This window comes from Microtus oregoni, unplaced genomic scaffold, assembly GCF_018167655.1.
Source record: "Microtus oregoni isolate MIOR12 unplaced genomic scaffold, Mior012 000026F_ref0000081, whole genome shotgun sequence".
NCBI lineage: Eukaryota > Metazoa > Chordata > Mammalia > Rodentia > Cricetidae > Microtus > Microtus oregoni.
The window spans coordinates 18,751,800-18,778,256 of NW_024543085.1; the positions used below are offsets into that span (position 1 = coordinate 18,751,800).

The following is a 26,457-nucleotide window of genomic DNA, read 5'->3' on the forward strand; positions in this document are numbered from 1 at the left end:
CAGATCCTGGAAAATATGGGTATCATTTGTTTTCTTTGGTACATTTTCCATAGGAATGGATCCAAGTTCTTAAGCCTACGTTCTCAATGCTAGTTACGCAGGAAGCTGTTGTGCTAAACCAGTTCTCCACAGTTAGATACGTACTGGTGTCATATGTGCATTCAAAGGAGCTTTGATCTTCCCAAAGTTTAAAGGGTATCACATATTTAAAATTAACTCTTCATATTTGTGGCCAGTGAAACATTTGGTGTGCACCACGAATTGTATCAAATGCTGGAAGTATGAAGACTTTGATGGGACCTTCAAGTTAGTGTTCTCAGCACCTGTTCATGACAGCAACCGGGGTCAGGTAGAGTTGGAACAGCGCTCATGAATAATTGTCTTGGCTTTCCACTGAATACCCTTCAAACCAGAGAATCGAAGCTCTTTACCAACATCCACAGTTCAGTTCTCGAGTTCTTTTATTATTTATTTATTTATTTTGGCAACCCATATAAAGTAACTTAGAACTTAGTTACAGTGATTTTTTTTTCAAAGATTTTGTACCATAGAGTACCTGATTGGACATGAAAGCAGTGGTCACCAATTTTTATATTAACTCATGTTCTGTCTTCAGATGTTTTCAGTCCACAAGTGTATTTGAAAACAATTTCTTAAATACATGTTTTTTAAGTTCACATTAAATAGAGAATTTATGGTTTTTGATAGAAAAACAGCAGACAAAAAATTTGAAAACAAACCTGATCAAAACCCATGATATGGATGTATGAAATTCTCAAATAATGAAACATATTTAAAGGAATTTTGAAAATAACACAAAATCAACCTATGTTTAAAATAGAATGTTTGCTTGGTTGAAAAGTAATTATCTATTTTTCTTAATTGTTTACCAAAATACAAGGTTAATACATACATAAAATTAGTTCTAGAACATCAAGGTCACATACATTGATTTAGTAACACTGTGATTCCCTAACCTTTAACAGTAATTTTCTTATATTCATATTTCAGTTCTACGTTGAGCAATTTTTTTCCAACCAGTGTTGGTTCCAGGTCCTGCTATAACTCCCCTAACTCTGATGATTTATTTATTTTTTAATAGCTCTAATATCTTACCTTAATGTTTAAGCTTAATTTTACCTAAACTGATGTCTAAACAACCTTTGCATCATAGAGTCAGAGTTGTAAAGGTAAGTAGAAACAATTCAGGCTGCACTTAACCAGCTGGAAAATACCATTACTTTTCCATCTTAAATCTCAACTGTCTCAATTTTCTCCGACTACAGAGGCCAGTAATAGTAGCCATGAGTCTCGTATTGGTCTAGCTGAGGGGTTGGAATCTGAGAAGAAGGCCGTTATCCCCCTTGTGATCGTGTCAGCACTGACTTTTATCTGTCTAGTGGTTCTTGTTGGTATTCTCATCTACTGGAGGTAAGTTGAGTGTTTTGGAAATTTACGTTATTAGAGTTCAGATTTCTGCCTATATTTAATCTGAAAGACCCCCAAATCTATTCAGAATTCCCTTTACATTAAAGCTGTTATTAATGTATTCACCTGTGAAGAAGGTAAACTTATGAATCTAAAGGTTGACGTTTTCTGTGCTTAAAGAATTGAAGGCAAATGGTAGAACCATGACCTTAGTTGATCTCTATTAAGGTGTCTCGACAGCTGTACTTTTATATTAACCAAGTTAACATTCTGACATCATCATAGCATTTACCACTGATAATCAGCTTTTTATCAACTGTTATAAATACAAGAGTTATTACTTAGGAAAACAATTTTATATGAATAAATATTTTGTGGGTTTTTATATGATGTATATCACTGCGTATGGTAATGGAAGATGATAGCCTATACACAAAAGCAAAACTGAGCAACAAAAATATAAAAATATGATAAATGGCTATAAAGAATAGTGGAAGGACCTTTGCCACTTCGGTTTAATATGTCAAAGATGATATTGAAGACAATTTCTTTCTAGTACATGTTATCCTTTGACTATGATTGTTTTGCTTGCTTTAAAAGAGAACATTCTGTTAACTGGGTTTTCATTTCTTTTTTTTTTACAAATTCACCAAATATTAGGAGTTTGCACTTGGATACAGAGAGTAGCCATGTTTTAATGTTGTCTAACTTAAGATACTAATTAAGTTCCGGATCTCAAGAATTCATTAGTGTCATATTGGTTGAGAAGTTTCCTCTTTATCATTCAGACTAAGTTTGTGAAGAATTAACAAAGCCAAAAAGAAATATTAAAATATATTTGATCCTTTCTTTCATTGTATATATACCATTAATAACCACCTAGTCATTTAAAGACACTTTTGTGAAGATCAGCACCCAACTGTTTTTGTTACCATTTTCCCTGTATCTTACTGTCCAAAATGAATTATTTATTAATTCAAATGTTCATTAAACTCACAGGAATTTAATATGCCCATTTTAAGCATGTGATCTATCATATATTAAACATTATTTTCTGTACTATAAAAAAAGGAAAGGCATTTAAAACTTTTTATAATTGGCTTTGAATTTGAAATATGCCCTCATACTCTTCACTGATCCTTCAAAACTTTTCCAGGACCAGGGTAGTTACCTGTTAATAAGCTCCTCTCTTGTACCAAGCAGAGCAGACAGCTAATTCATGAATTTATTAAAGACACAACACGCCAGTAAAACCATTTCTTGGAAAAGAAGAACTTGATGATACTGATGATAGGAGAATTCCTGTCTACGAGCCAAGAAAGGACGGCTCACATTATTAGGATCCCATTTACTCACTAGCAAGATGCAGAAGCAGCTTTCTTCTGTCCGTGCCCATGTGGCGACTGTCACCTTCTATAGATTCTGTAGCATAGAGGATGCCGTGGTCACCAGCCTCTGAGTATCACATGCTCACGTACATGTTCTTCAGCCAGCGTTGGTTGGATTTTCCTGACTTGTTCAAAGTTTTGGACACGTTTTTCTATTCAGTTTCTTCACTTTTTATTTTTGTCTAATCTGATTTTCCCTACAAAATGAAACATTTAAATGAATGAGAATTTGTTTTAAATAAATTTAACAAAACATGGAAGACATGACAAGATGGATTTCTTATTAAATAATGCTAATATTAAGCTTTAATAAAATGGCAGGCGATTTATGCTTAAATGAAATAGCTAGAATAAGTTTCATAATTTCTATTATTTGTTCTAAGCTATGTTGTGCAAATTTAAAATTCATTGTGTTTAATATGGTCAGATACTTCATGAAAAACTAAAATCCAAGTGTCTTAACTTTTGTTAGTATGGATTATCCCATATATATCGTCAGGAAAATCAGATTAAATTATTAAGACCAGTTGATCCTCAGTAGTAAGACGTTTCTCTTTTCCTCACAAACAGTATTTCATGTACCTTGAATAGAGGATGCAGTTAAAAGATCAAAATGCATGCATTTTGTCTAGTAAATATACTGACAAAAAATGCCACTCTTTGCTAACCCCCTTCAAAATGTGTTAAACAATGTTAGATATCTGTCTTACACATGCCTGTATGAAATTAACTCACTAGAAAAAAATAACTTCTAGATTGATTTTAAAAAACTAGGGTTGTGGGGAATTGTGCCTAATCACAATAGTCTCTTGTTCAAGGTTTGTGGGGATTATTCAAACTCCAATGTAAACATATTTATTAATAACATACTTCATCAGCCAAGATAAGTGCATTGTAGGTGTTTGTGACAGTCATGGCCCATGGGAAGGGAGAAAACACTAAGGCAGGGGAAGCAGTTCAGGTTGAGGAGGGCGCTATAAAGAACATTCTGAAGAAAACTCGGTGCAGTGAAACAGGAGAGCATGGGCAGGCGCCGTGCAGGCCACATCCACCCACCTGCTTCTCTACAGGATCTCAGGGCCTTTCTTTTCAGGAAAAGAAGAGCCTTCTGGAGTTGATGTCAAGTTAAAGAAATAATTTGCTTTCTAGAATAAAAAGAAAATCTAAGGCAAAAAAAAAAAAAACTAATATGTGTAGTACTCACAGTCCTTGTGAGTTTTTCCAAAAGTTTATGTTTAAACTTAAAAAAAAAAAACCAGCTGGCACTTTCATGAGATAAAGCTAATGGATCATAAAAGCCATCTGTTTGACGTGGGCAGTGCAATGCATTCTGTGCTCTGCAGACTTTCCCTGGTGACTAATAGTGCTGATTAGTTATTTTCCTTGTCCTTACTCAGCAATTTCCTATCGTTAGAGAACTGTGTGCTCAAATCCTTTTCAGCCTACTTTTAATTAGGTTATTTGCTTTTTGTTTTATTTTACTGAGTGTGTGTGTGCATGCGTACATGTGTGTTATGCATGCATGTGTGCATGCATATTTGCATGTGTTTGTGTGCATGTATGTGTCTGGGTATACATACAAGTATCTATGCATGTTATTTATATGCATATTCATTCATCTTAGGTGTCTTCCTCAATCTCCCTCCATCAAATGTAGAGTCAGAATTGAACCCAGATCTCGCTGAAGCCAGGTCTTGCCCTTTCTGCTGGTATAACCGGTCAACTTGCTTTGTGGATTTCCAAGTCTGCCTTCCAGTGTTCTAGGATGACATACAGTCTGCCATGCCTACATGGCTTTTGTATGTATTTTAAATATATAAATTCCAGTCTGCATGCCAGTGTGGATTGGCTTTATCAACTGAACTATCTCCACAGTCCACGGTTCTTATATCTGAATTGCAAGCATTTTTATATGTACTACACATAATGTCAGTCACCATTATCCAATTTACAATTTTTTCTATTTTGTGTACAGACTTATTTGCAGAGTAATATCTTTTAACATATTATTGTTTGTATTTTCATGAAGTCCACTTTATTAATTTTTTTTGTCATTGCTTATGAGTTGCTGTTGCATCTAAAAAGGCAGCTCCTAACCTGGAGTCGTAAGGACTTACCTTGTAAATTTTCTTCTAAAAATTTTGCAAAGATGAATGGCTCACACTCCCTGACTTCAAGTTTGTTTCAGACCTGGAGTAATCAAGAGACTAGTTCTGGCATTAAAAATAATCACACAGTTCAAGGAAGTAGAACTGAGAGCCCAGAAATAATTTCTTATGTTTGTGATCAACAAATTTTAGACAAGAGTTCCAAGTTCTTCTTGTGAACAGAGAATATCATTTCAACAAATGTTATGAGGGTATAAGATTCCACAAGTTGGATCTTTTCCTCATAACACACACACAGACACACACATACATATGCATACACACACAACTCAAAGAAGATCATAGAGGCTAGAAGATGGATCACTGAATTCAATCCCTGGAATTAACGTTGGTGGAAGGAAGAACTGACTTCCATAATTTGTCCTCTGCCCTCTACAAACATGTGCCCCCCGCCTACACACGCAAAATAAGGAAATAATGAAAGAAAAAATGGAAGGGATTGTAGATAGACCTAAATGTGTGTGGGGGGGGCAAAATTTAAATGTTTTTCTAATATAATTTTTAGTAGAAAATTAACCTGAATGGCATCATGAGTCTTGTTCTTTGTCTAACTTACCCAAGTGCTTCCCTGTGCTTTTGTAGAGACACCGAGAGAAAACAGTTTAGCAGAAAGACAGAACAAATGGTAGATGGCAAAAATGGAATCCCTTCCTCAGGCTCACCTTTAATTTATTGGCTGGCCTTGGTTATGCCATTCTGACCTATGAATGCGTTTCTTCTGTTTTCCATTGGACAGTACCTGTAAGAGCATCTTTTTTTTTTTTTCAGTTTCTTTGGTCCTCCATTTTTTTTAATTTATTTATTTATTAAGGATTTCTGCCTCGTCCCCACAACCGCTTCCCATTTCCCTCCCCCTCCCCCATCAAGTCCCCCCCCCTCATCTGCTCGAAGAGCAATCAGGGTTCCCTGACCTGTGGGAAGCCCAAGGACTGCCCACCTCTATCCAGGTCTCGTAAGGTGAGCATTCAAACTGCCTAGGCTCCCACAAAGCCAGTACGTGCAGTAGGATCAAAAACCCACTGCAATTGTTCTTGAATTCTCAGTATTCCTCATTGTCCGCTATCTTTAAGTGTGCAGTGAGGCTTTCTCTAGGTGTCCTGTGAATGAATGAACTTTCTGAATGTTGTTTCGTATTTGTATGAGGACTCTAAGAGGGATATAATTACACATTTCCAGCTTTTAATTCCAAATACTGTGAAAGAAAGGTGTAAATTAAATAATCAGATTACCATTGATTGATGGGACCTATCTCTACAAGTTTAAAACAGTCATCACTTTTTTCAGCATGGTGGAGTGATAATTAGCAGGAGACACAGTTATCAACGCTTAGCACATAGACGTGAAGACATTCGCTACTTATTCGGAACAGATGGGCTATAGAGACTTAGGCTTGTCATACATTAAGTAATATGCCTTGAAATTGTTTTCCAGATGTTTTAAGGTACAATTTACATGAGCCACACCATAGGTTTTTAAGATGCAAAACTACTTCCACAGGGAAGATTTGTAGAGTCTTTTTTTTTTAATTTTTTATTGAGAAAAGAAAAAAAAGTTTCCGCCTCCTCCCAGCCTCCCATTTCCCTCCCCTTCCTCCCACCTTTCTCCCTCTCCCCCCACTCCTCTCCCCCTCCCTCTTCAGTCCAAAGAGCAGTCAGGGTTCCCTGCCCTGTGGAAAGTCCAAGGTCCTCCCACCTCTGTCCATGTCTAGGAAGGTGAACATCTTTTTTTTTTTTTTGAAAAAGAAAAACTACAAAATTTTTTAGAGCATTTAAAAAGAGTTAGACCATGAAAAATGCTAACATTATGTGTGGCAGAACGACTCATCACCAAAAGTAGAGTAGAACAGAAAATTCCATAGATACAGTTGTTCTCCTTCGAGAAAATGGAGCTAGGAAATATGAATTCTCTCTTGACTTTAAATCCGTATTTATGAATCCTGGGAAAGAACAAACAATGCTGAATGTACGCTTCCCAGTACCACACTACCTTCAAGTAGAATGTCACTCTCCCTGTAGACTACCCTGGAAAACAAACCTACTGACTAAACAATGTCAATTCTTCCTCACACAAAAGTTTTGATATGACCTATAAGAGTCTTGGGAAAACTAGTGCCAAGTATCATCATTAGGCCACCTGTGTTCAAAATTTCATTATGTATTTGAAATGAGCAGAATTGATATTAACCCAATTGCTCTAACACACATTAGCAACATGGCAAATTACAAGGTCAATGTTTTCACTTCCATTTTTATATTCTATTATATATTTTATATTATATATTCTATTATATATTTTATTATAATACATATTATATTATATATTCTTCCCATTCTCTCATTGTTTCCAGCTTATCTTCTATCCATCTATTTATTTATCCATTCAAATTGTTTTTTATTACTATTTTTATTTAGCTCTACATTTTTTCTCTGCTCCCCTCCCTACCTCTCCCCTCCCCTTCAACCCTCTCCCAAGGTCCCCATGCTCCTAATTTACTCAGGAGATCTTGTCTTTTTCTACTTCCCATGTAGATTACATCTATGTATGTTTCTCTTAGGGTTATCCTTGTTCAAATTGTTTATACATGTATATTCCATCTGTCCCTTTCAAACATTTTGAAACATCACGTTATCATACTTGAGGCTCAGTAAGACAACAGAATCAAGTGTGCATCTGAATGGCATATAGTTGTTAGGGTCTATTTACTACTACAAATCCATCTAATTCAACAGATGCTGAGTACTATTAGACTCTTGTAACTATATTAAGAGTTGGGTTTCTGTAAATAAAAAGACAAAGACAATTATAAAAGAACTATCATAAAAACAATTACTTAAAGTAATTAAAATAACATATTTTGATGCCCAGACACTGAAGACCACTTTTGGACTCAATAACTATTTTTTCCAAAGCAGTCTTTTATAGATTCAAAAAATGAAAATCTGTGGCAGGTGCAGTAGATAGAGAGGGATTGGAGTCTAGAAACAGCGATGAAAGCTGTTTCACAGAGCAAATGCTTTGAGCTATCTTGAAGGAAGACAATGCTTGCCTGGTCTATTGACGAGTAAGACATTTGGGTCCCAAAGTAGGTAGGAGAAACACTAATTGGCAAGAACAAGGCAGGCTCAATTGCCTGCTATGTAAACAGATTATTAAACTATAAATGTCAAATACAAAGTCAGAAAAAGAAAGGACCACAGATAAGTATGTTTGGGTATTAAAACATTGTGGACTGCATAATCTAAAACCTATATAAAATATGAACTAGGTCCAGAAGATATATCTAGCAAGGAGTCCATACCAATAGAAAGGTGTGCACAGCATCACTGCAAGTAGGCCTGCTCCCTGTTCCATTTGGCAAAACTTATGGGAGAATGGGCTTTAAGTTAGTAGAAGAAAGAAATGTTTAGCAACTAAATGTGAGCTCTTTGTTACTGAAAACCCCAAACTGAACCTTCACTAAGTACCAGGGCTACTGCTAAATGATTCGTGTACCAACTGTGAATTGCAGGCAGTCCCAGAAAGCATGTTCTATGTCCATCACCTCCGTGTCAGTGACAGAACATGGTTCCCATGGCTGCACAGGCAACACACTTGACCTATCGTGTCTGCTCCAGTGGGAATCCAGTGTCACGCGTGTGCACTGTCATCGGCACAGTTTCTTTATCATGGCCTGGTTGTCTCCAACTGTCCCATTCCTCATCTGACTGCAGACTCTGCTTTTCAAGATGAAATTGGTGTCAGGCCCCTTTGGTACTTGTCTTCTTATACTGCTGTCTCTGGAAGATACTCTACTGTTCTTTCAGGTGTGAATTTCAAGGTCTTAAACTCTTAAGAGCCAAGTGCCATGTCTTACTATGAACATTGTTGCTATATATATAATATAAACATATTATATATATAAATATAGATTTATATATTTCTCTTGATGGTAAAGTTACAAAATAAGTTATAAATACACAATTTTATATTACATTCATTGAAAATGTATCTTGGGGTATGTATAAAATGATGGCATTTATGAATAACATTGTAGTAATTAAATATTTTGCATGATTGGATTATATTTTGGTGGAGAAAACTAAGTATAAATGTAAAACATAAATGAATGTATAAGTAATGGAAGGTTTCTAGCTTAAGATGGTTCCACTTTTTTTTATCTTTACCATACTACCAAAAGGAGTTCACATTCAGTAGAAACTGTACTTCAAGTTTTGAATTTGAGGTAGCATGCTGGACTTGCTAGATAAAGTTCACTATTCTCTGAAGTTGCTGGGCAGTGAAATAACTAAAAATTTTCAGTCACATTATCACGGAAGCAAATAACCAACACCCTACCTCATACTATGTTGCTAACTTATGGCATGTGGTATGTTGGGTGTGTATTTAATGCGTTTTCAGCTCGAGTTCATCCAGATATAGTCCCGTCTGAAGTAGAAGAGGGTTTGCATTTTTCAGAGTGACATGGGCCAGACTAAGCAAAGGGAGGAGAATAGTGACAGAGATATCCAGGGCCCTCAGAGGATGTAGCGTTTGGGATGATGCAAAAGCAGCGGGAAGAAGGCATGTGGCCAGAGGAAGGGCCACACATGAGATGCTAAAGTGGTACAAGTGGGTTTCAGAGTGAAAAAGAGAGCAGGAAAATCTGAAGCTGGGTGAAGGGGTCGTTGGCTGTGCAGGGACAAAAGATTGGTGGAAGCTAGGGCCCTAACTGACCTTGAGGCCGTGGGAGGCCATGCACAAACTGTATCCAGAGAACCGATTTACTGGGAAAATCCTGAGATTTAGGAGGTCACTGAATAAGAACAAATGTCATGTTAAAGTTCATTAGGATACATAACATGTAGCTCGAAGCTTTAAAATGGAAAGTAAGATTAACATTTTCTGTAGAGAGATGTTTCTGTTGAAAATCAACCATTAGTGAATACGTTAAATAACAACGCTCATCAAAAAGGAGTCGTTAGCAGTTTTAATTACCTAAATTTCTCAAACGAAGGGAAGGCTTGCTTTATTGGAGCGCAGCAGTTGCATCTCTGCTCTGATCGGTACTTTGTAGTGTGCTCTCACCAGATGTTCCTCTTATTATCAGAATGAATATAGATGCGGGTGACGTTGCAGGTCACAATTGTCATTGGTTCTAAATATATTCATTCTCCAAATGCTCATCAGCAAGACTAGCATCTGTCAGAAATAAAACCACCTCTGGTTTTGCTTCTGTGCTCATTATCCTCACTTAAGTTTCATCACTGCTGCATTATTGTACAGTAGAGGCCAAAAATGATGCCACTGTGGAATCTCATTTCTATGTAGACATCGCCTTTTCTACCAGTTGAATATGCTCCAGAGGACAGGGTTTAAAGAATGTTCTGTAGGGACTTACTTTGCTTTCAGCCCATGTCCTGTCAAGTTGGCAAGACCCCTCGGTATATGACAATATAGGGGAGAGTACCTAAGAGACATTGATGTTTCCTGCATCTGCACACTACCATTGGGTACCCACTGCCCCTTCAAATGCTACCTCTGCTTTCGCCTTGTCTGGTATCTGCTCACTCTTTTGCATCTGGTGTGGGTAAAAGTGAGATTAACTCAGATGACATGGAAATTCTTTAGTATTTCTGCTTTATGAAAACAGACGTAGATCCAATAGTTATTCTTCTGGTCATGTATCCATTTCGTTGTAATCTAGAAACTTACATAATAACTTTTAAGAAGCTTACATGTCATTCTCTTATATGTTCATTCTTTCTTTCCAGAAAATGCTTCCAGACTGCACACTTTTATTTAGAAGACAATACATCCCCTCGAGTAATATCTTCACCACCAACACCCATCTTTCCAATTTCAGGTAATGACGTAGAGCGTGATGATGAGTAACTGAATTATACTGAAAGAATGATGTGGGAAGGTTTGCCTTTGTTAGAATAGTTTGCAAATGTTTAAATGTTAGTAAATATATGTTATATCATGTGCCAAGTTCCCACTCTTTAATTTCAAATAGATTATATATCAAAATAATTTATAATTTTTCTGGTATAATATGTAGAAAGCATTATTAGTCATTAATATTAGTTGAAAATAATGATCCTAGTTGGATTTCCATTGTTGGGATTAAAAAACATGACAAAAAACAAGTTGAGGTGGTATTTTAGCTTGCAATTTATACTTCATTGCAGAGGGAAGTCAGTACATTACCCAACTCAGTAACCTGGAGGCAGGAATTCAAACAAAGAACATGGAAGAATGCCACTTACTGACTTGCTTTCCATGGCTTGCTCATTTTGCTTTTTCTTATAACCCAGGACCATCTCCCTAGGGGTTATACTGCCCATAATGGGGTGGGTTCTCTCAGATAAGTAGGTAGTTTAGAAAATGCCCCATAGACATGCCCGAAGGAGAATTTGATGGAGGCAGTTTCTCAGTTGACATTCTCTCCTCCCAGATGACTCATCTGTGTCAAGTAGACAAAAAACTATCCAGCACAATGATGCTTTCCCTCATTTCCATTACTGTAGAGGAGACCTAAGCAGAAATGGTCAGATTAACTCAAATTAATAAATGTGGAAAGGAGAAAAAGAACATAAATAAAGCCAAAATTTAGTTCCTATAGTAGTTAGGGTGTCTATTGCTGTGACAAAATACCATGACCATAAGCAACTTGGGAAGGAGAGGGTTTATTTCATTTTACAATGCTCAGTCAGGTCATAGGCTATCACTGAGGGAAGTCAGGGCGATACCTCAAGGCAGGGATGTGAAGGCAAGTCCTGAACCAGAGGTCACAAAACAGCATCACTTACAGGCTTGCTCCTCAAGTCTCACTTAGTCTGCTTTCTTATACAACTCAGACCCACTAACACAAGTTTGGCCCTACCCACAGTGGGCTGGACCTGCCCACTTCAGTCATTAATCAAGAAAATGGCCCACAGACTTGACCAATCTTAGAGAGGAATTTTTCTCAATCTAGAGGCCCATTCCCAAGTTACTCTAGTTTGAATCAAAATACTATAAAACTAACCAAGTCAACTGCCCAATTTTCGATTTGACGTACAAATGTGCAACTATCAAACCATAACATTTCTTTTCTTGTTGTCTCTAAGATGTTATGTTCATATTAATATATATATAATATACATAATATATATTAATGATAATGTTAAACATTTCAACTTTTGAAAGTTCTACGATCTTTAAAAACTCAAAAAACACTTTAAAAGTTCAGTCTCTCTTTTGTAGGGAAGTTTTTCATCCTGCCAGCCAATTCCCAAATAACTACACAGAGCTTGGGCTTATCCTTAGCTCACTCTTATAGGTTAAATTAACCCATTTCTACTGATCTATGTGCTTCCCTGAGGCTCATTTACCTTATTATATACTTCCCATCCTGCTCACTCTGTGTCTCACAGTGTCTGGCTCCTCAGACTCTGTCCTACTTCCTAGCATCGTCCTAGTCTGGCTCTCCTGCCCAGCTATAGGCCCGTCAGCTCTTTAGTAACTGATGAGAGTAATACATATTTACAAGCATACAGATTATTCCACACCAATCTTGGAAATTGAAAATTCCAAAGCATCTGTAAAATATCCAAAATTGCTCTAAAATCCCAATGTCTTTTAACTGTGGACTCAGGGAAAGTGAAAAGTAAGAGTTACGTTCTTATTTAAGAAAGGAAAATAGTCAGGACACAGAATCAGATCAAGGTAAAACCAGTCTAACAGTACAATGCTCAATATCAGATTTCTGGGACTCATGTTCTGGGCTCCAAAGGATCTAGGCAGCTTCACTTCTTTGGATCTGCCATTCACAGCACATGCAACTTGTCTTGAAAGCTCAGGCTGGCTCTGCTCCATACCAAGCACTGTCCTTGGAGGTCATCTCATAGTAACGGCGTCTTCAAAGTGCTGGGGTCTCTGCTACAGCTGTTTTACACCTTGGCCGGTAGCCTCCCCTGGGCTCTCTTCAGGAACTCTGACCCTGCCATGTGGTTCCAAGCCCCAGTTTCTCTTCATGACTGTTTCAGTCCTGAAAATTTCAGTGTAACTGAGGCTACACCTTCCCCTGACCCCTCACAGTGCCAAGCCTCAAATTCTCTTCACGGTTCCTTCATTTCTTCAAAACCAGTAGCACCTAGGAAAACTCTTACATATGACCAAGTTGGAATGCCAGTAGAGATACAGTCTAGGCCATTTTGAACTACAACATCTGCCTGCTGACCCAAGAAAACTTCCCAGAAGATTTTTGCCTTAGTGATACCAATCTCTCCCTAATCATAGCCAGTGTTTCAGACTGAGATGACCAGAACCACAGATTCTTTTTTTTAAATAATATATTTTTATTTGAACAAGTATATCCAAAGTGTTAGCATGTCAACTTATAATTAATACAAAAGTATTAGAGATATTTTTACATTAAGTCTTCAAAATTTAGCATGGCTTTTACACATGTATAATTCAACTTAGTTCATATTGCAATGACTAAGGCAATGCTATCCTGTCCTTACTCCATTTTGTGTTGCTTAAACAGTTCTCTCCCTCCTACCATTCTCTCCACAATGGTCATGTCAGCCTCGGCAATACATTTGAGATTTCCACGGACTCAATTATGTTTCAGCTGTATTAACCAAAATAATTAAAGTAAACTAAAACAACTAGAAAAGGTATAAGTAAAACATGATTGGCATGCTATATCTAAAATGATTACTATAAGCTGTCAGGAAAGAACATCTCAAGGTTACTCTGGCCTCATCGAACCTTGATGTAAATCATGGTCTTTGTGACTTTTGCTTTTAAAATTTTCCATACATTTGATCTTGATCACCAAGAAACTTTTCAGAGGTATGAGCCCACTCTTGGTCTGGCCATCTAAATAAATAAATAAACAAACAAACAAAATGAAAACCTTTTCATTGGCTTCATCAGCATGTTGATAGCCATCTAACATGGATCATTTCCATATTCCCAATGTTCAAGAGAGCTCTATGCCGTCAAGCATGAGAATAATGAAGCTTTTAGAAACAAATTTCTATTGTCTTAGGGTTACTTAGGTGCATCAAGGTCAAGCAGGTGAGCAGTATTAAAGAAAAGAAAATTCGGGTGCCAAGACCTGAGCCCTAGTGAGGTTTCAGGCAGCCTGCTGGTTCTGAGACCTTCTTTCTATGTCACTCTCTCAGCACCTGATCATCTCTAGACCTCAGCCACCACAACTCATCCTGAGTTGCACTTTCTGCACCAAGAAGCCTGCAGTGTCTGCTTTTATAATCCAGAGAAATAAATTCCATGTATGTGTTTACTTTTGAAAAGCTGGATAAAACATTTTTAAAAATTAAACCTCGTAGGATACAGGGGCCTAGAAACTCCCCCTATTCAGATTCTCTTTTTAAATGTATATGGGATATGGGAAGCTCATTAACATAACTGCTTCAATGTAGGAAAAAAGCTGAGGTCCTATGTCTTCAGGAAGTGTTGTTTTGGAGACAATTTTGACTTCCTTGCTGATACTCTGGACTCTTGCAGGCTTCTGTTACTTCTGGGAAACCTGAATTAACTTTTGCATTGTTTTGTCAAATTCATTCCAAACCTTCAGGATCTACCAAGGATGCATATAAGTAGAATACTAAACTACTAATTCTCTCTAGTACTATTTTCATAATTATGTTTCTTTAGTTCATAAGACTTTAATTTTAAAAAGAAGAAGAACCTGACAGGCTTTATTGTCAGGGTTTTGAATTTTTTTTAGATGGCTGCACATTTTTTATTTAGACGTATTATACTTAGAATTAAACATTCTTTAAGGGACTCTCAAATTTCCCTCTGAACCTTTGTAGGCAAGACCTCTATTGTAGACAATGCGCTAAGCATGACCATCCAAGTTTCCATGATACTTCATTAAGCTCTGAACACTCAATAGCTTTTCTAGTCCAAAGCCTCCACAAAACATTGTCACATCTATCACAGCAATCTCATGAAACTGGTACCAATTTCTTTTTCAGTTGGGGTTTCTCTTGTAGTAATGAAACACCATGGCAAAAAGGAAAGGGTTTATTTCATCTTACACTTCCAAGCCAGATAGCAGTGGTACATGTCTTTATTCCTAGCACTCAGGAGCCAGAGCCAGGTGGATCTCTGAGTTATCTAGAATATGCATTATTATAATTTGTTCTTTCTATATATAGGAATTGCCCTCTGTTCTTCTAGCTGATCTTAAGACCAAATTTACCTCAGTGCAGCACTAATTCTTTAACACTTTCAGCATTTTGATACTGAAAGCTCTCAGTTGTCTATGGAATTATGATTTCCTTCACTTCCAAACATCTCTTCTGCATACTCCATTATCATGGGCATTCAGGTTATCTCTGGTGTTAACCAGAGGTCCAGTAGGTTATCATCAATAAGACACAGTAAGTCAAAATCTAGCACTTGTCAAAGAATACCCAAGCCGTGCCCTGTGAATGTCAGAAGAGCTGTAGCCAGAGGCAACTCCTCTCATTTAGGTCCAAAACATTCACTCTTGATCACCCTTGATCACGGGGGCATTTACTCTTCACGTGAAATCAGAAAAAGAAAATATCCTAGTCTCATTTGCAGACCAAAATACTTGGGTGTTCCTGGACTGCTGGACTGGCTGGGCATGGAGGACCTGGGCATTTGGGTCTGAAGAAAATTTATAGGAACTAATGATTTAGGTGTGACAAATCATTTGTTTTCTTATCTAATTATACATGCTTCTTGCAAAATCTTTCTCTAGGTGTGAAGGAGAAATGACACCTAGGTGCTTCTCAAGCTTCACTGGCTAATTCAATGTTAGTATTCAGGTCCACTCATCTAAGGGGAAGAACAGATGGATTCTCATTTTTTTTAATCAAGAATTCCTAGTAACTGAAGCTTAAAATTTTTAGAAGGCCTAAATATTGAACATCTGTTAATGTAAATAACTATTTCTAGTGAAATATGTTTGATGTTCCCTTGTTAGAGAAAAAAAAATGTATACTGTGAACTACTATGTTTAATCTCAGAAAATCTTTCCCAGAAAAGAAAAAGAAAATACTGGGCTAGTTAAAATAATTTGGCTCCTTCACAAATAGGTTCACAAATCCATGACTTTGTTTACCTGGCATATTTTCGAGTTAAAATTCCTGAAACTTTACAGATTAAATTTCCAAATATTTTTTTTAATTATCAGTCACATTATTATTAACGAACACTCCTCATTTAGAAGCTTTTTGTTACATCTAGAGGGAAGGAAGAAATATTTTCAAGTATAAACATGTAATTGTTGATTATAAAGTATTGAACTATGTAACGTTATACAACTGTAATTGTACCATAATAGATTTAAAATATAGCTGAGGGTTGAGCTACAATACTTCAACCCCAGGTACACAGACAGAACAATGGCAAATTCAGATAAAATATAACCAACTTAAGGCCAACTTTTTATTTTTAATACATTTTTATATTTTTATTGAGACCATAAATATAAAAAAATAAGCAAAATAATATATTACTTCTACAAATCTTTTTGCCAGAATTTATATGCCATCTTTACTCATATTAAACGAAATTTTCCAAAACAAGATGAATGTGTTGATAAGAAGTATGGTTTTAATGTTATTTGTGAATTAACATTGAAAAGAAATTAGTTTCTAGTTAGAGTATATAAGGAAAAGAAACGTATAATCAAATTCAATTCTATAACAAATATATCTAAAGTTGGTCATTGCACCTTGCATTTTAGTTAGGATTCTTGTGGTTGAATTGTGAAGTTGTTTTAGATGACTCCCTATAAACAGAAGAAACAGTAAGTTCTGCTATTATCCTTTCTAATATGTTTGTTTTTTTTTATTCACTTAGATGATATTGGAGCTATTCCAATAAAACACTTTCCAAAACATGTTGCAGACTTACATGCAAGTAATGGGTTCACTGAGGAATTTGAGGTATGATTTAAATATGTCTCTTTTAATAATATCAAATATAGTACATTTCAAAGTTTCACCAGGAAGCTACTTCATGATGTAAAGACATTGAAATCAGTTTTAGTTCTAGGAAGAATATGAAAAATTATATATGTCCTTAGGAAGTGTGTTTTAGTTACTAAAACTTAGAAAATCGGCTTTCTGTTTTAAAATCAAGTGTGGGCTAGGAGAAGAAGCAAACCTAAGTGTGACCCCTTTCCCACTAAGAACAGACAGTTAACATTCTTTTCTTAATACCTAAATTAGTAACAGTGATTCATTTTCATTTTCAAAATTACATAAAGAATACTAAACCACTAAACTTGAGGATTCTTAGCAAAACTGAATACAAATCCTTAACTGTACGTGTGACATCTATGCTACAGCAACACAAACTCAGAAGCATTTAAAAACTTGAATTATGCAAAATAAAATCACAACCACTTTCCAAGAAAATACGTAATTCTAAAATCATTTGCACTTTTAATCCTTGAGAAAATTTCTAATGACCCTGTTAAATACTCTTAGAGGAGGTGGAGAAATTTACTGCAAGTGTATTGTGCCCACCAACCTATCTCTTAAGCATACTTCTCAAAATAAGGAGGCAGGAGTCCCAGGTTCGCCATTTCTGGGGGTCACTAACCAGGGGCTTCATAGTCAATGTTCGTTCAGCTCCAGGAGTGGTATTTTATTATATGGAATCATATAATTGATGCGATCAAGCTTCGTAGAAATTAATTAGCAACTGATAAACAGCAAAGCTGCGATTCAAACCCAGATTTGTGACTTGAAGTCTCATATCCTTTCCATTAACCTTCACATCAAGTAAGCAGTAGTCAGTCTCCCCTCCCCGCCGTCACCCCGTCACCCCAGCTAGGAAGCAACATACTCTATATTGCCTTTGTATCTCTTCCTCACGCCCCACCCCTCAGCACCCCCTAGAACTGTCTCTCTTTAAAGGTATGGCGCTCTGGCTCTGATCATAGTTTTCCTTATCCTTTCATCTATTCTGTACATACCCAACAACTTCTTACACCCAACAAGACTTCCCAGGAGTGCTGTCAATCAAGACAGCTACGGAAGGGAAAGGCAACATATTAGAAAGTTTTCAAAGGAATAGAAGTAAAATGTGGTATGGTATAGCGTCTCATGTTCACAACACCAAATTGCTTTCTTACTATAAGCTAGAGGTTACTGGAGTACAGGTTTGCTTTCATGGTAACTGTCGTGTTAAAGTCACCTGCTCCATTAACTGGCGGAAACCATCAGGCTACCATGAAATAGAGCTATAATTCATCAGGGGAAAATGGACAAAATATGACTCTGACTTTCCAGATATACAAAAGCAAATCCTAAGCAAAAAATAAATGATTTATAGTTAAAGTGGGTGACAGCGTTTGTCTCAAGGCTAGTCATTGATTGACACTAGTCAAGCCACCCTGAAATTATTTAAACAGCCTGTAATAATTAAATTAATATAATAATTATATTTCTACTCAAATATTTCTCTTAATCCCATTACTTTTCACTCAGTCTGATTTAAGAAAATGTGTAACTAACTTAATAACTGAATAACTAATTATTAGCTGAATAACTAATAATGCTAAAATTTTTAAGTGGTTCTTATATTAGATTGTTTTTAGTCATTCAGAGAGTCTTGCCAAAGAGGGTGTAAGTGCTTTTATAGAGGGGTTGGAGCATTTGCTGGAGCTAGATTCATATTTGGTCTATACTTTCTCAGAAATTAGAAGACTTTCATTTTATTTATCCCAGCTCTATATATTTAAAAATTCTAAACCGATATGTTTAGATAGGAAACAATTCTGGAAAAATCTTTAATCCATTTTAATAGAAAGTTACTGGAACTTTCTCTATCCATGGAAATTGTTTTTAATTGACCTACTAATTAAATCTATAAAAAGTAATGATTTTTAAATTTTATGTCAATATGACAATGTCTATGATTAAAACTCTTCTAGGAGTATTTAACACTTTGACAACCCTAAATCTGCTCTAAACCACCTAACAAGAAGCTATTTATTCCATAAAATAACTCAAAAAATATATCACTAATTCAGAGTTTCAAATAGTGCTATTGAGGTCAATTCGAATTATATTTGTACATTAGCAAATCCAATCGCTATGACAGAATGGGTCATGGAATATGTGGTTCTTATTTGCATTTTAAATATTCATCATATTACACCCGCATCCCCATGTAAACATGCTGTTTTTTTCATTTACATAATCAAGGTTCCAAAATATTAAGTGTTTTGATTTGCATGCAACTGTTTGAAACATTCTGTTGTGTTAGTATGTTGACAAATGTATTTATTGCATAACCATAGTTTTCCATTGTAAACCTAATATGAACACTTTCTTTTCTCATTTGTCGTGTGCTGTGGAATTTGGTTTCTTTACTTTTTTGGCATTCATTTCCTCATTAGACACTGAAAGAGTTTTACCAGGTAAGGCATTATTTCACTGCATTTTCTTTTAGCCAAGAAGTAGTTGTAACATATAAATATGTATATGTATCTATATATATGTATACATTTTTTGTTAGACTATTTTATTTGTTTTGTCTCCCATATATATTTAAAGGCACTTGTTTTAAAAGAGTCAATGTTACAATGCTATGCATGTCATTTTTTTTTCCAGGAAGTGCAGAGCTGTACTGTTGACTTAGGTATTACAGCAGACAGCTCCAATCACCCAGACAACAAGCACAAGAACAGATACGTCAATATTGTAGCCTGTAAGTACGCTCTTTACTCTGCTGACTCAAGCATCATCCGTGCTTTCCTGTTGGCTGACGATTGATGTCCTCATATCATCTGTCAGTAGACCTTTATTGGGGTTGTTTCAAGGCCTGTGTGGTCAGGGAGGGAAGTTTCTGTAGCATGCTAATATCGGCGTTAAACTAAGGACACCCGTGCTGCTGTCAGTGGCATGGGTTTACTTTTTACAGAGGGACTTCTCTTTTTATCTAGTCCTTTCCTCACCCCCATAGACTAAATCTCTCTCACTAAGGTTTCAGCCATTGCTTATAGTCCACAGTCATCCTCCTTCTTAGGATCCACTCGCTCCTAGTGGATCCTGCTAACCTGCTGAGCTTCTCTTGATTTCCTTTATCCGCTCCTACCTTCACTTGCTTTCATCCTTTCTTGGCATTCTTCCTGGGTTCTGTGGTGGATCTGCTAGAGATACTCCTTTCATTCCTCCCTCCCATCTTTTCTTAGCTGCCTTTTTCCTCATCCTCAAGCCGCTTCGGCGCTTCCATCCTCGATGTGGTTTTATTTCTGTCTTCCTTCATTCTTGTTATGGATCTTATTCCTCCCACCTTCCCTCCCATCCGGATCCTCTCTCTGTCTCTCATTAGAAAAGAACAGGCTTCTAAGAAGTAACAACAAAACATGACCAGATAAAATAGAGTAAGGTAAAGCAAAATCCATCACCTCGAAGTTGGACAAGGAAAACCAACAGAAGGAAAAGAGCCCAAGAGAAGGCACAAGAATAAAAACGCACTCACTCATACTTGGGAATCCCATAAAAACACTAAACTGAATGCTATACTATACACTCAGAGGACCTGATGCGAATCTGTGAAAGCTCTGTGCTTACTCCTTCAGTTGTGAGTTCAGACGAGCTTTGTTTAGTTCATCCAGAGGGACTTGTTCTCCTGGTGTCCTCCATCCCCTCTGGCTCTTAGACTCTTTCTGCCTCTTCTTCCATGGAATTCCTGGAGCTCTGAAGTGGGGGGCGGGGGGAATTTGATGGAGACATCCCATTTAGAGCTGAATGTTCCAAGGTCTCTCTCATTTTCCTGTGTGTGTAATGTCTAACCCCTAGGCGGGGTGGGGGTCTCTGTATTTGTTCCCATCTGCTGCAGGAAGAAGTTTCTCTGACGATGGCTGAGTAGAACATTAGTTTGTTAGTATAGCAGAATGTCATTAAAAGTAATTCTCTCACTACTTCTTTTTTTCCAAGACCAGTAATATTTGTTTTTGCTATAGGTCTCTGGGCTATCTAGTCTCTGGTTTTGATCATCGAAGCAGTGTCTGGTATAGGTGCCATCTCATGGATTAGCCCGTGGTCAACCCAGACGTTGACTCACTAATTCGCCAGCTTTGTGCCACCATTACCATAGCATATTTTGAAAGAGAGGACAGCATTGTAGATCAAAGGTTTTGTGACTGGGTTGGTGTGTGTGTGTGTGTGTGTGTGTGTGTGTGTGTGTGTGTCTGTGTGTGTATTTCTCTTTTGGTAGCCTGCAGGGTACTTCCTCCACATCTTGAAATCTGGTTTCCTGTTCATTCTTCCCTCTAAGGAGAAAAATGTAAAAACTCCAGTCTTTTCTCCTATGATGGTTGGATGGTTTCCTAACCATATGCATTGCTACAAGGTCACTTAAATTCTGGCTCCAGTCCAGCCTGTAAGACTTCATATGCCTCCATTTCATTATCATGTTCTCTTCAGCAGTTTGCGTAGATACTTCCTTCCTTTCAAACAAGTATTTACTTTTTAGCAGAAGGATCTACTATGGGTTTGTTTCTTCCCCTGAGACAGTTATCCTGGTTACATTAAGAAGGAACAGAAATTGACATGTGTTAAACACCTGCTATTTCCTTAGCACTGAAAATAGTACTATCTTATTTCCCACCTAAATAACCCTGCAAAAACAGGTACTAACGGCTCTATTTTAGAAATGAAAAAAAAAACCCCAATTTTAAAAAATGTGTTAGGCTCAGAATATAGAAACAGGTCAGCCTGGCCCCCAGACCCGTATTTCAGGAGCCACAACTCTCTGTACATGTGTGTGTACACATGTAGTCTGCTATTGTCAGGGAAGCCTCAGTGTCAGGCGTCTTAATAGAACTGCTACAGTTTGATCGGTGTTTACTTCCTTGTCCTTGTTTCAAGCAAGCTCTTCCCGGAAACTCCCAAGGGTCCCTCAGCTTCCCTCCCTGCTGTCTCTTCCTCTTCCAACTTTCTGTTCAGTATCCGCTGCCAGTCTTCACTCTTTGAGACACTCCCATCCCTCTTCTCTCAAGTGGCAACACCACTATCCCCTGTAGTGACATTTTATTTGTATTTTAATAAATAAAGCTTGCCTGAAGATCAGAGAGTAAAACAGCCACCCCGGTCAGCCTTACAGACCAGGCGGTGGTGACATACACCTTTAATCCCAACACTACAGAGGAATATAAGATGAGAGGAGACAGTTCTCAGGCTCAGTCTCATTCTTAGGATTTTGAGAAATAGGGTTGCCATTTTCAGACTGACATAGAGGAAAGAACCCGTGGCTGGCTGCTTTGTTTTTCTGGTCTTCAGGTTAAACTCCAATATCTGTCTCTGGGTTTTTATTAATTATACTATAATTCCTAACCCCTGGACCATTTTTAAAATCCACCTAAGATACCAATGCCAGATTCCAGTTTCTCTGAAAACTTTGGTTATTGCCAGTAGTTCTCAACCTTCCTAATGTTGTGATCCTTCAATAAGGTTTCTCTTGTGGTGGTGACCCTCCCATGATAAAATTGTTTCATTGCTACTTCATAACTGTATAACTGTAATTTTGCTGCTGTTATGAATCATAATGTAAATAAATGGTATGTGATCCAATGGGGACCGTGACCCACAGGTTGAGAACCACTTCTTTACACCAATATAGTGTCTACTTTACATTTCTCTTGGTAGTAGTACCTACCTCTTCACACCTGCATGTCACTTTCTGGGAATTCCAGCCTCACTGCATGAGAAACTCTTAAATCTGAGATCCTTGTCCATTCGTCTTGGTCACGTTTTTCAAATCAGTATGACCCAGAATTATGATAGTATATTATTTTCTCTTGAATTTAATTTTACAATAAAATTATGTGCAAATATAGAAGGTCTTTATTATGAAGAGAAGTCTATGCTTTAGTGAAATATATTCTTTGTTGTTATTGTTGTTCCAGATGATCATAGCAGGGTTAAGCTTGCACAACTTGCTGAAAAAGATGGAAAGCTGACTGACTACATCAATGCCAATTATGTTGATGTAAGCATATTTGACTTAAAATTTTATGGAAATTTTGCAAAGTCCTGAATTTTCTTGTGCCACCATTTTAAATATATATATATATATATATAATGAAATTACAAAAAAAACTGAATAAATTTTAAGAACCTATGGCTATAGGTCTTTGGGTTAACTAATACAGTCCTTCTGTTATATTCTAAGAGAGGGAATGTTGGCAGCGACTGCTCATTTGTTCCTGCTGCTCAGACCTGAAACAGCTGCACAGAAACTGTATTATTTGCAATACTGTTTGGCCAATAACTTAAGCATCTTTCTAGCTAGCTCTTATATCATAAATTAACTCATTTCTATTAATCTGTGTCTCTCCACGTGACTGTGGCTTATCAGGCAAAGTTCTGGTATCTGTCTCCTCTGGCAGCTACATGGTTCTCCCTGACTCCATCTTCTTTCTCCCAACATTCGATTTAGGTTTCCTGCCTAGCTCTATTCTGCTAAGCCACGGGCCGAAACTGCTTTATTCATTTACCAATAAAAGCAACACATATACAGAAGGACTTCCCACACCAAGGGAAGAATTTAGGCTGAAAATACAACACTCCAGGTAGAATATGGATATTCAGATAGACTGATAACTCCATAAATATGAGGGTATAGGCCTTATACTTAGTTTGAGTTCCTGTTCCAGGAACTATGTGATATACTGTTACGTATATCACAGATGATCAATAAATATAAGTGAAAATTCTCAATGGTAGTACTAAACAATAGGTAAATGATATTATGAAGCCAGTATTCAGCCTCTGTGGTTTTAAGCAACCTCATGACATCAGCTTTATGGCATTCTTCGGAACAGTAGATAATGCCAGAACTTAATTACCCAATGTGATCAACTGGATGTTAGCAGAACTCTGTTATACTGCTGGCTCTGTTCTCACAGGTCAGCATCTTTGTGTTAAGGCTACATTCAACACTGAATTCAGAGAAGTGAGTTTCTACTTCCATTTCTTTTTTCCAGTGGAAGCCATTTGTGTGTCAAAACAATGTAGGCTTAAAAGGTATAAGTGCTTATAATCCCAGCTCTGTCCCTGGCTAGCAATGATACTGGACAGTCATTTAATTTCTCTGAGATTTGGTTTCCACATCACCAAGTCAGGGCTGATGCTTCCATTTTGTACAATGATTGATTAGAGCAGTGTTTGCACAGCATCAGTACAGCACTGTCTGCTTCTTAAGAGACATCTGTTAATGATTAGCCAGGCTCAGTGTCCCCTGACACTGAGAAGGAGAAGAAAGAGGTCATAATTCGAACACTTTCTTAACTGAGCCTTATTGCCTGAAAAACATTTCAAAGTAACACAATTAAGGACCAGACTTTAAGCACAGCAAAAGTTTTGGACCAAATGCCTCTGAAGTAGAGATATAAGTCTGTGGTTGTCTAAAGAGAACTCACTAACCTTTCCAAAAAGTTAAAGTTGAAGGCAAGCTACTCTCTTTATTAGTATCATCAATGTTCTACAGCTTTGCAAGTTATTTATGTAGTTTTCTGATATTGAAAAGGGGTGTTGACCTTAGATTCCACAGTTTAAAACAAGTGTGTAATTTACATAACAAGACATACTTGTGATTTGTTTCTCCAGGGCTACAACCGGCCAAAGGCCTACATTGCTGCCCAGGGTCCACTGAAGTCCACAGCAGAAGATTTCTGGAGAATGATATGGGAGCATAATGTGGAAGTCATCGTTATGATAACAAACCTTGTGGAGAAAGGAAGAGTATGTGGTCATCTGTCAGTTAGCGGTGCTTTTAATTAGATAATTTTATTTTGTTTTATTTTCTAAGGCATGGTTTCATGTGACCCAGGCTAACTGCAAACTCTCTACAAAGTTGATCTTGATTTCCTAATCCCTTCTTCCTCTCCGTCCCATGTGCTGGAATGGCAGGGCTATGAAATCATTTCCAGCTGCTTCTAATATCTGATATAGTCAATATTGGAAACCAGCAAAAATTATGAAAGATAATTGTATTCTTCCTAGTTATTTTTATCTTATATGTATGGGTGTTTTGCCTTTGTGTACATCTGTGCACACTTGTCCTGTGCCTGTGGAGACCAGAAGAGGGCATTGGATCACCAGGCACTGGAATTACAGTTTGTGAGTTGCTATGTGGTTGCTAGAAATTGAACCCAGGTCCTCTGGAAGAGTAACAATTGCTCTTAACTGCTGAACCAGTTTTCTAGGCCCACGGTATTCATTCTAGTATCATGACAACTCAAAGGAAATTGTTGCCATTATCAATGAAAATGTTTTATCATCAGGTCAAGTGATCTACTTCTTCAATGCATTATTCATAATATAAAGAAAAGTAAATTGAACTCATGAAAACCAATGAAGAACAGAGTAGGTTTAAATTCGTGGAACCTAGATTTGAGTGCTGAGCCTATAGTAACCCAGTGCTCCTGTTTTACTTCCCTTGTCTGAAAGATGGAACATGGTACTAGATCATATGAGATGTCTTTCAGACCTGTGATTCTATCTCTGGATCATCTAAAACTGATTTGCCGTTGCTTAGGAAAGAAGAGAAAATAGTCAAGAAGTGTCGGAGCTCATTGATAGGATTGGAGAAATGAATGGACTGGCTGTTCTTCCAGAGGACCCAGGTTGAATCCCAGCACCCAAATGGCAGCTCACAGTCATCTGTAACTTAAGTTCTAGAACATCCAGTGTCATTTTCTGGCCTCTGTGGGCCAGAAAACACACAAGTGGTGCATAGCTATGCTTGAAAAACATGTATGAAAAACACTCATAGACATAAGAGAATATACAACGATAATAATAAAGAGTCCATTCATGTCAGTCTCCCAGACCTTTACTGTCTTCAAGAGTGATATGCACATTGGATTTTGAAACATGGAAATTACATAATTATGTTTTTCTTTTACAGAGAAAATGTGACCAGTACTGGCCTACTGATGGTAGTGAAGAATATGGAAGCTTCCTAGTCAACCAGAAGAATGTTCAGGTGCTTGCTTACTATACTGTGAGGAATTTCACCCTAAGAAACACAAAGATAAAAAAGGTAAGTGTTTTAGGGTTTCTGTTGCTGTGATAAAGCACCATGACCAAAAGCAACTTGGTGAAGAAAAAGTTTATTTTAGTTTATGACTCTAGGCAACAGCTCGTTACAGAGGAAAGTCTGAGAAGGAACTCACGGCAGGGGCCTGATGCAGAGGCCATAGAAAAAAGCTATATATTATCTAGCTCCTCATGGCTTCCTCAACCTGTTATAGTACCCAGGACCACCAACCCAGGGATGTACTGCCCACAGGGAGCTGAGTCCCCCCACATCGATCGTCAGTAAGGAAAATGCACCATAGGCCATGCCCATAGACCGTTGTGGCGAGGCATTTTCTCAGTTGATATTCTCTCTCCCAAAGTGGCTCTGGCTTGTTTATGCTGTACACCATAAATACACATAATTCTTACTTGCTGCTCTCAGCTGTCTGCGCT

General features: G+C 37.2%; 1 protein-coding gene across 4 annotated transcripts in view; it reads left to right on the top strand.

The window, feature by feature from the left end:
- Ptprz1 (protein tyrosine phosphatase receptor type Z1) overlaps positions 1-26,457 on the top strand; it is a 177,617-nt gene that overhangs the window by 131,199 nt on the left and 19,961 nt on the right. For 2 of the 4 annotated variants that reach the window (XM_041675477.1, XM_041675479.1), the window contains exons 13-20: positions 1,287-1,431; positions 10,735-10,826; positions 16,823-16,908; positions 19,374-19,394; positions 19,588-19,684; positions 22,887-22,969; positions 24,589-24,723; positions 25,892-26,026. In XM_041675477.1, coding sequence (XP_041531411.1) covers positions 1,287-1,431; positions 10,735-10,826; positions 16,823-16,908; positions 19,374-19,394; positions 19,588-19,684; positions 22,887-22,969; positions 24,589-24,723; positions 25,892-26,026 — 794 coding nt within the window. The remainder of the gene's footprint in view (positions 1-1,286; positions 1,432-10,734; positions 10,827-16,822; positions 16,909-19,373; positions 19,395-19,587; positions 19,685-22,886; positions 22,970-24,588; positions 24,724-25,891; positions 26,027-26,457) is intronic. The other 2 variants (XM_041675478.1, XM_041675480.1) reach the window with 1 other exon arrangement.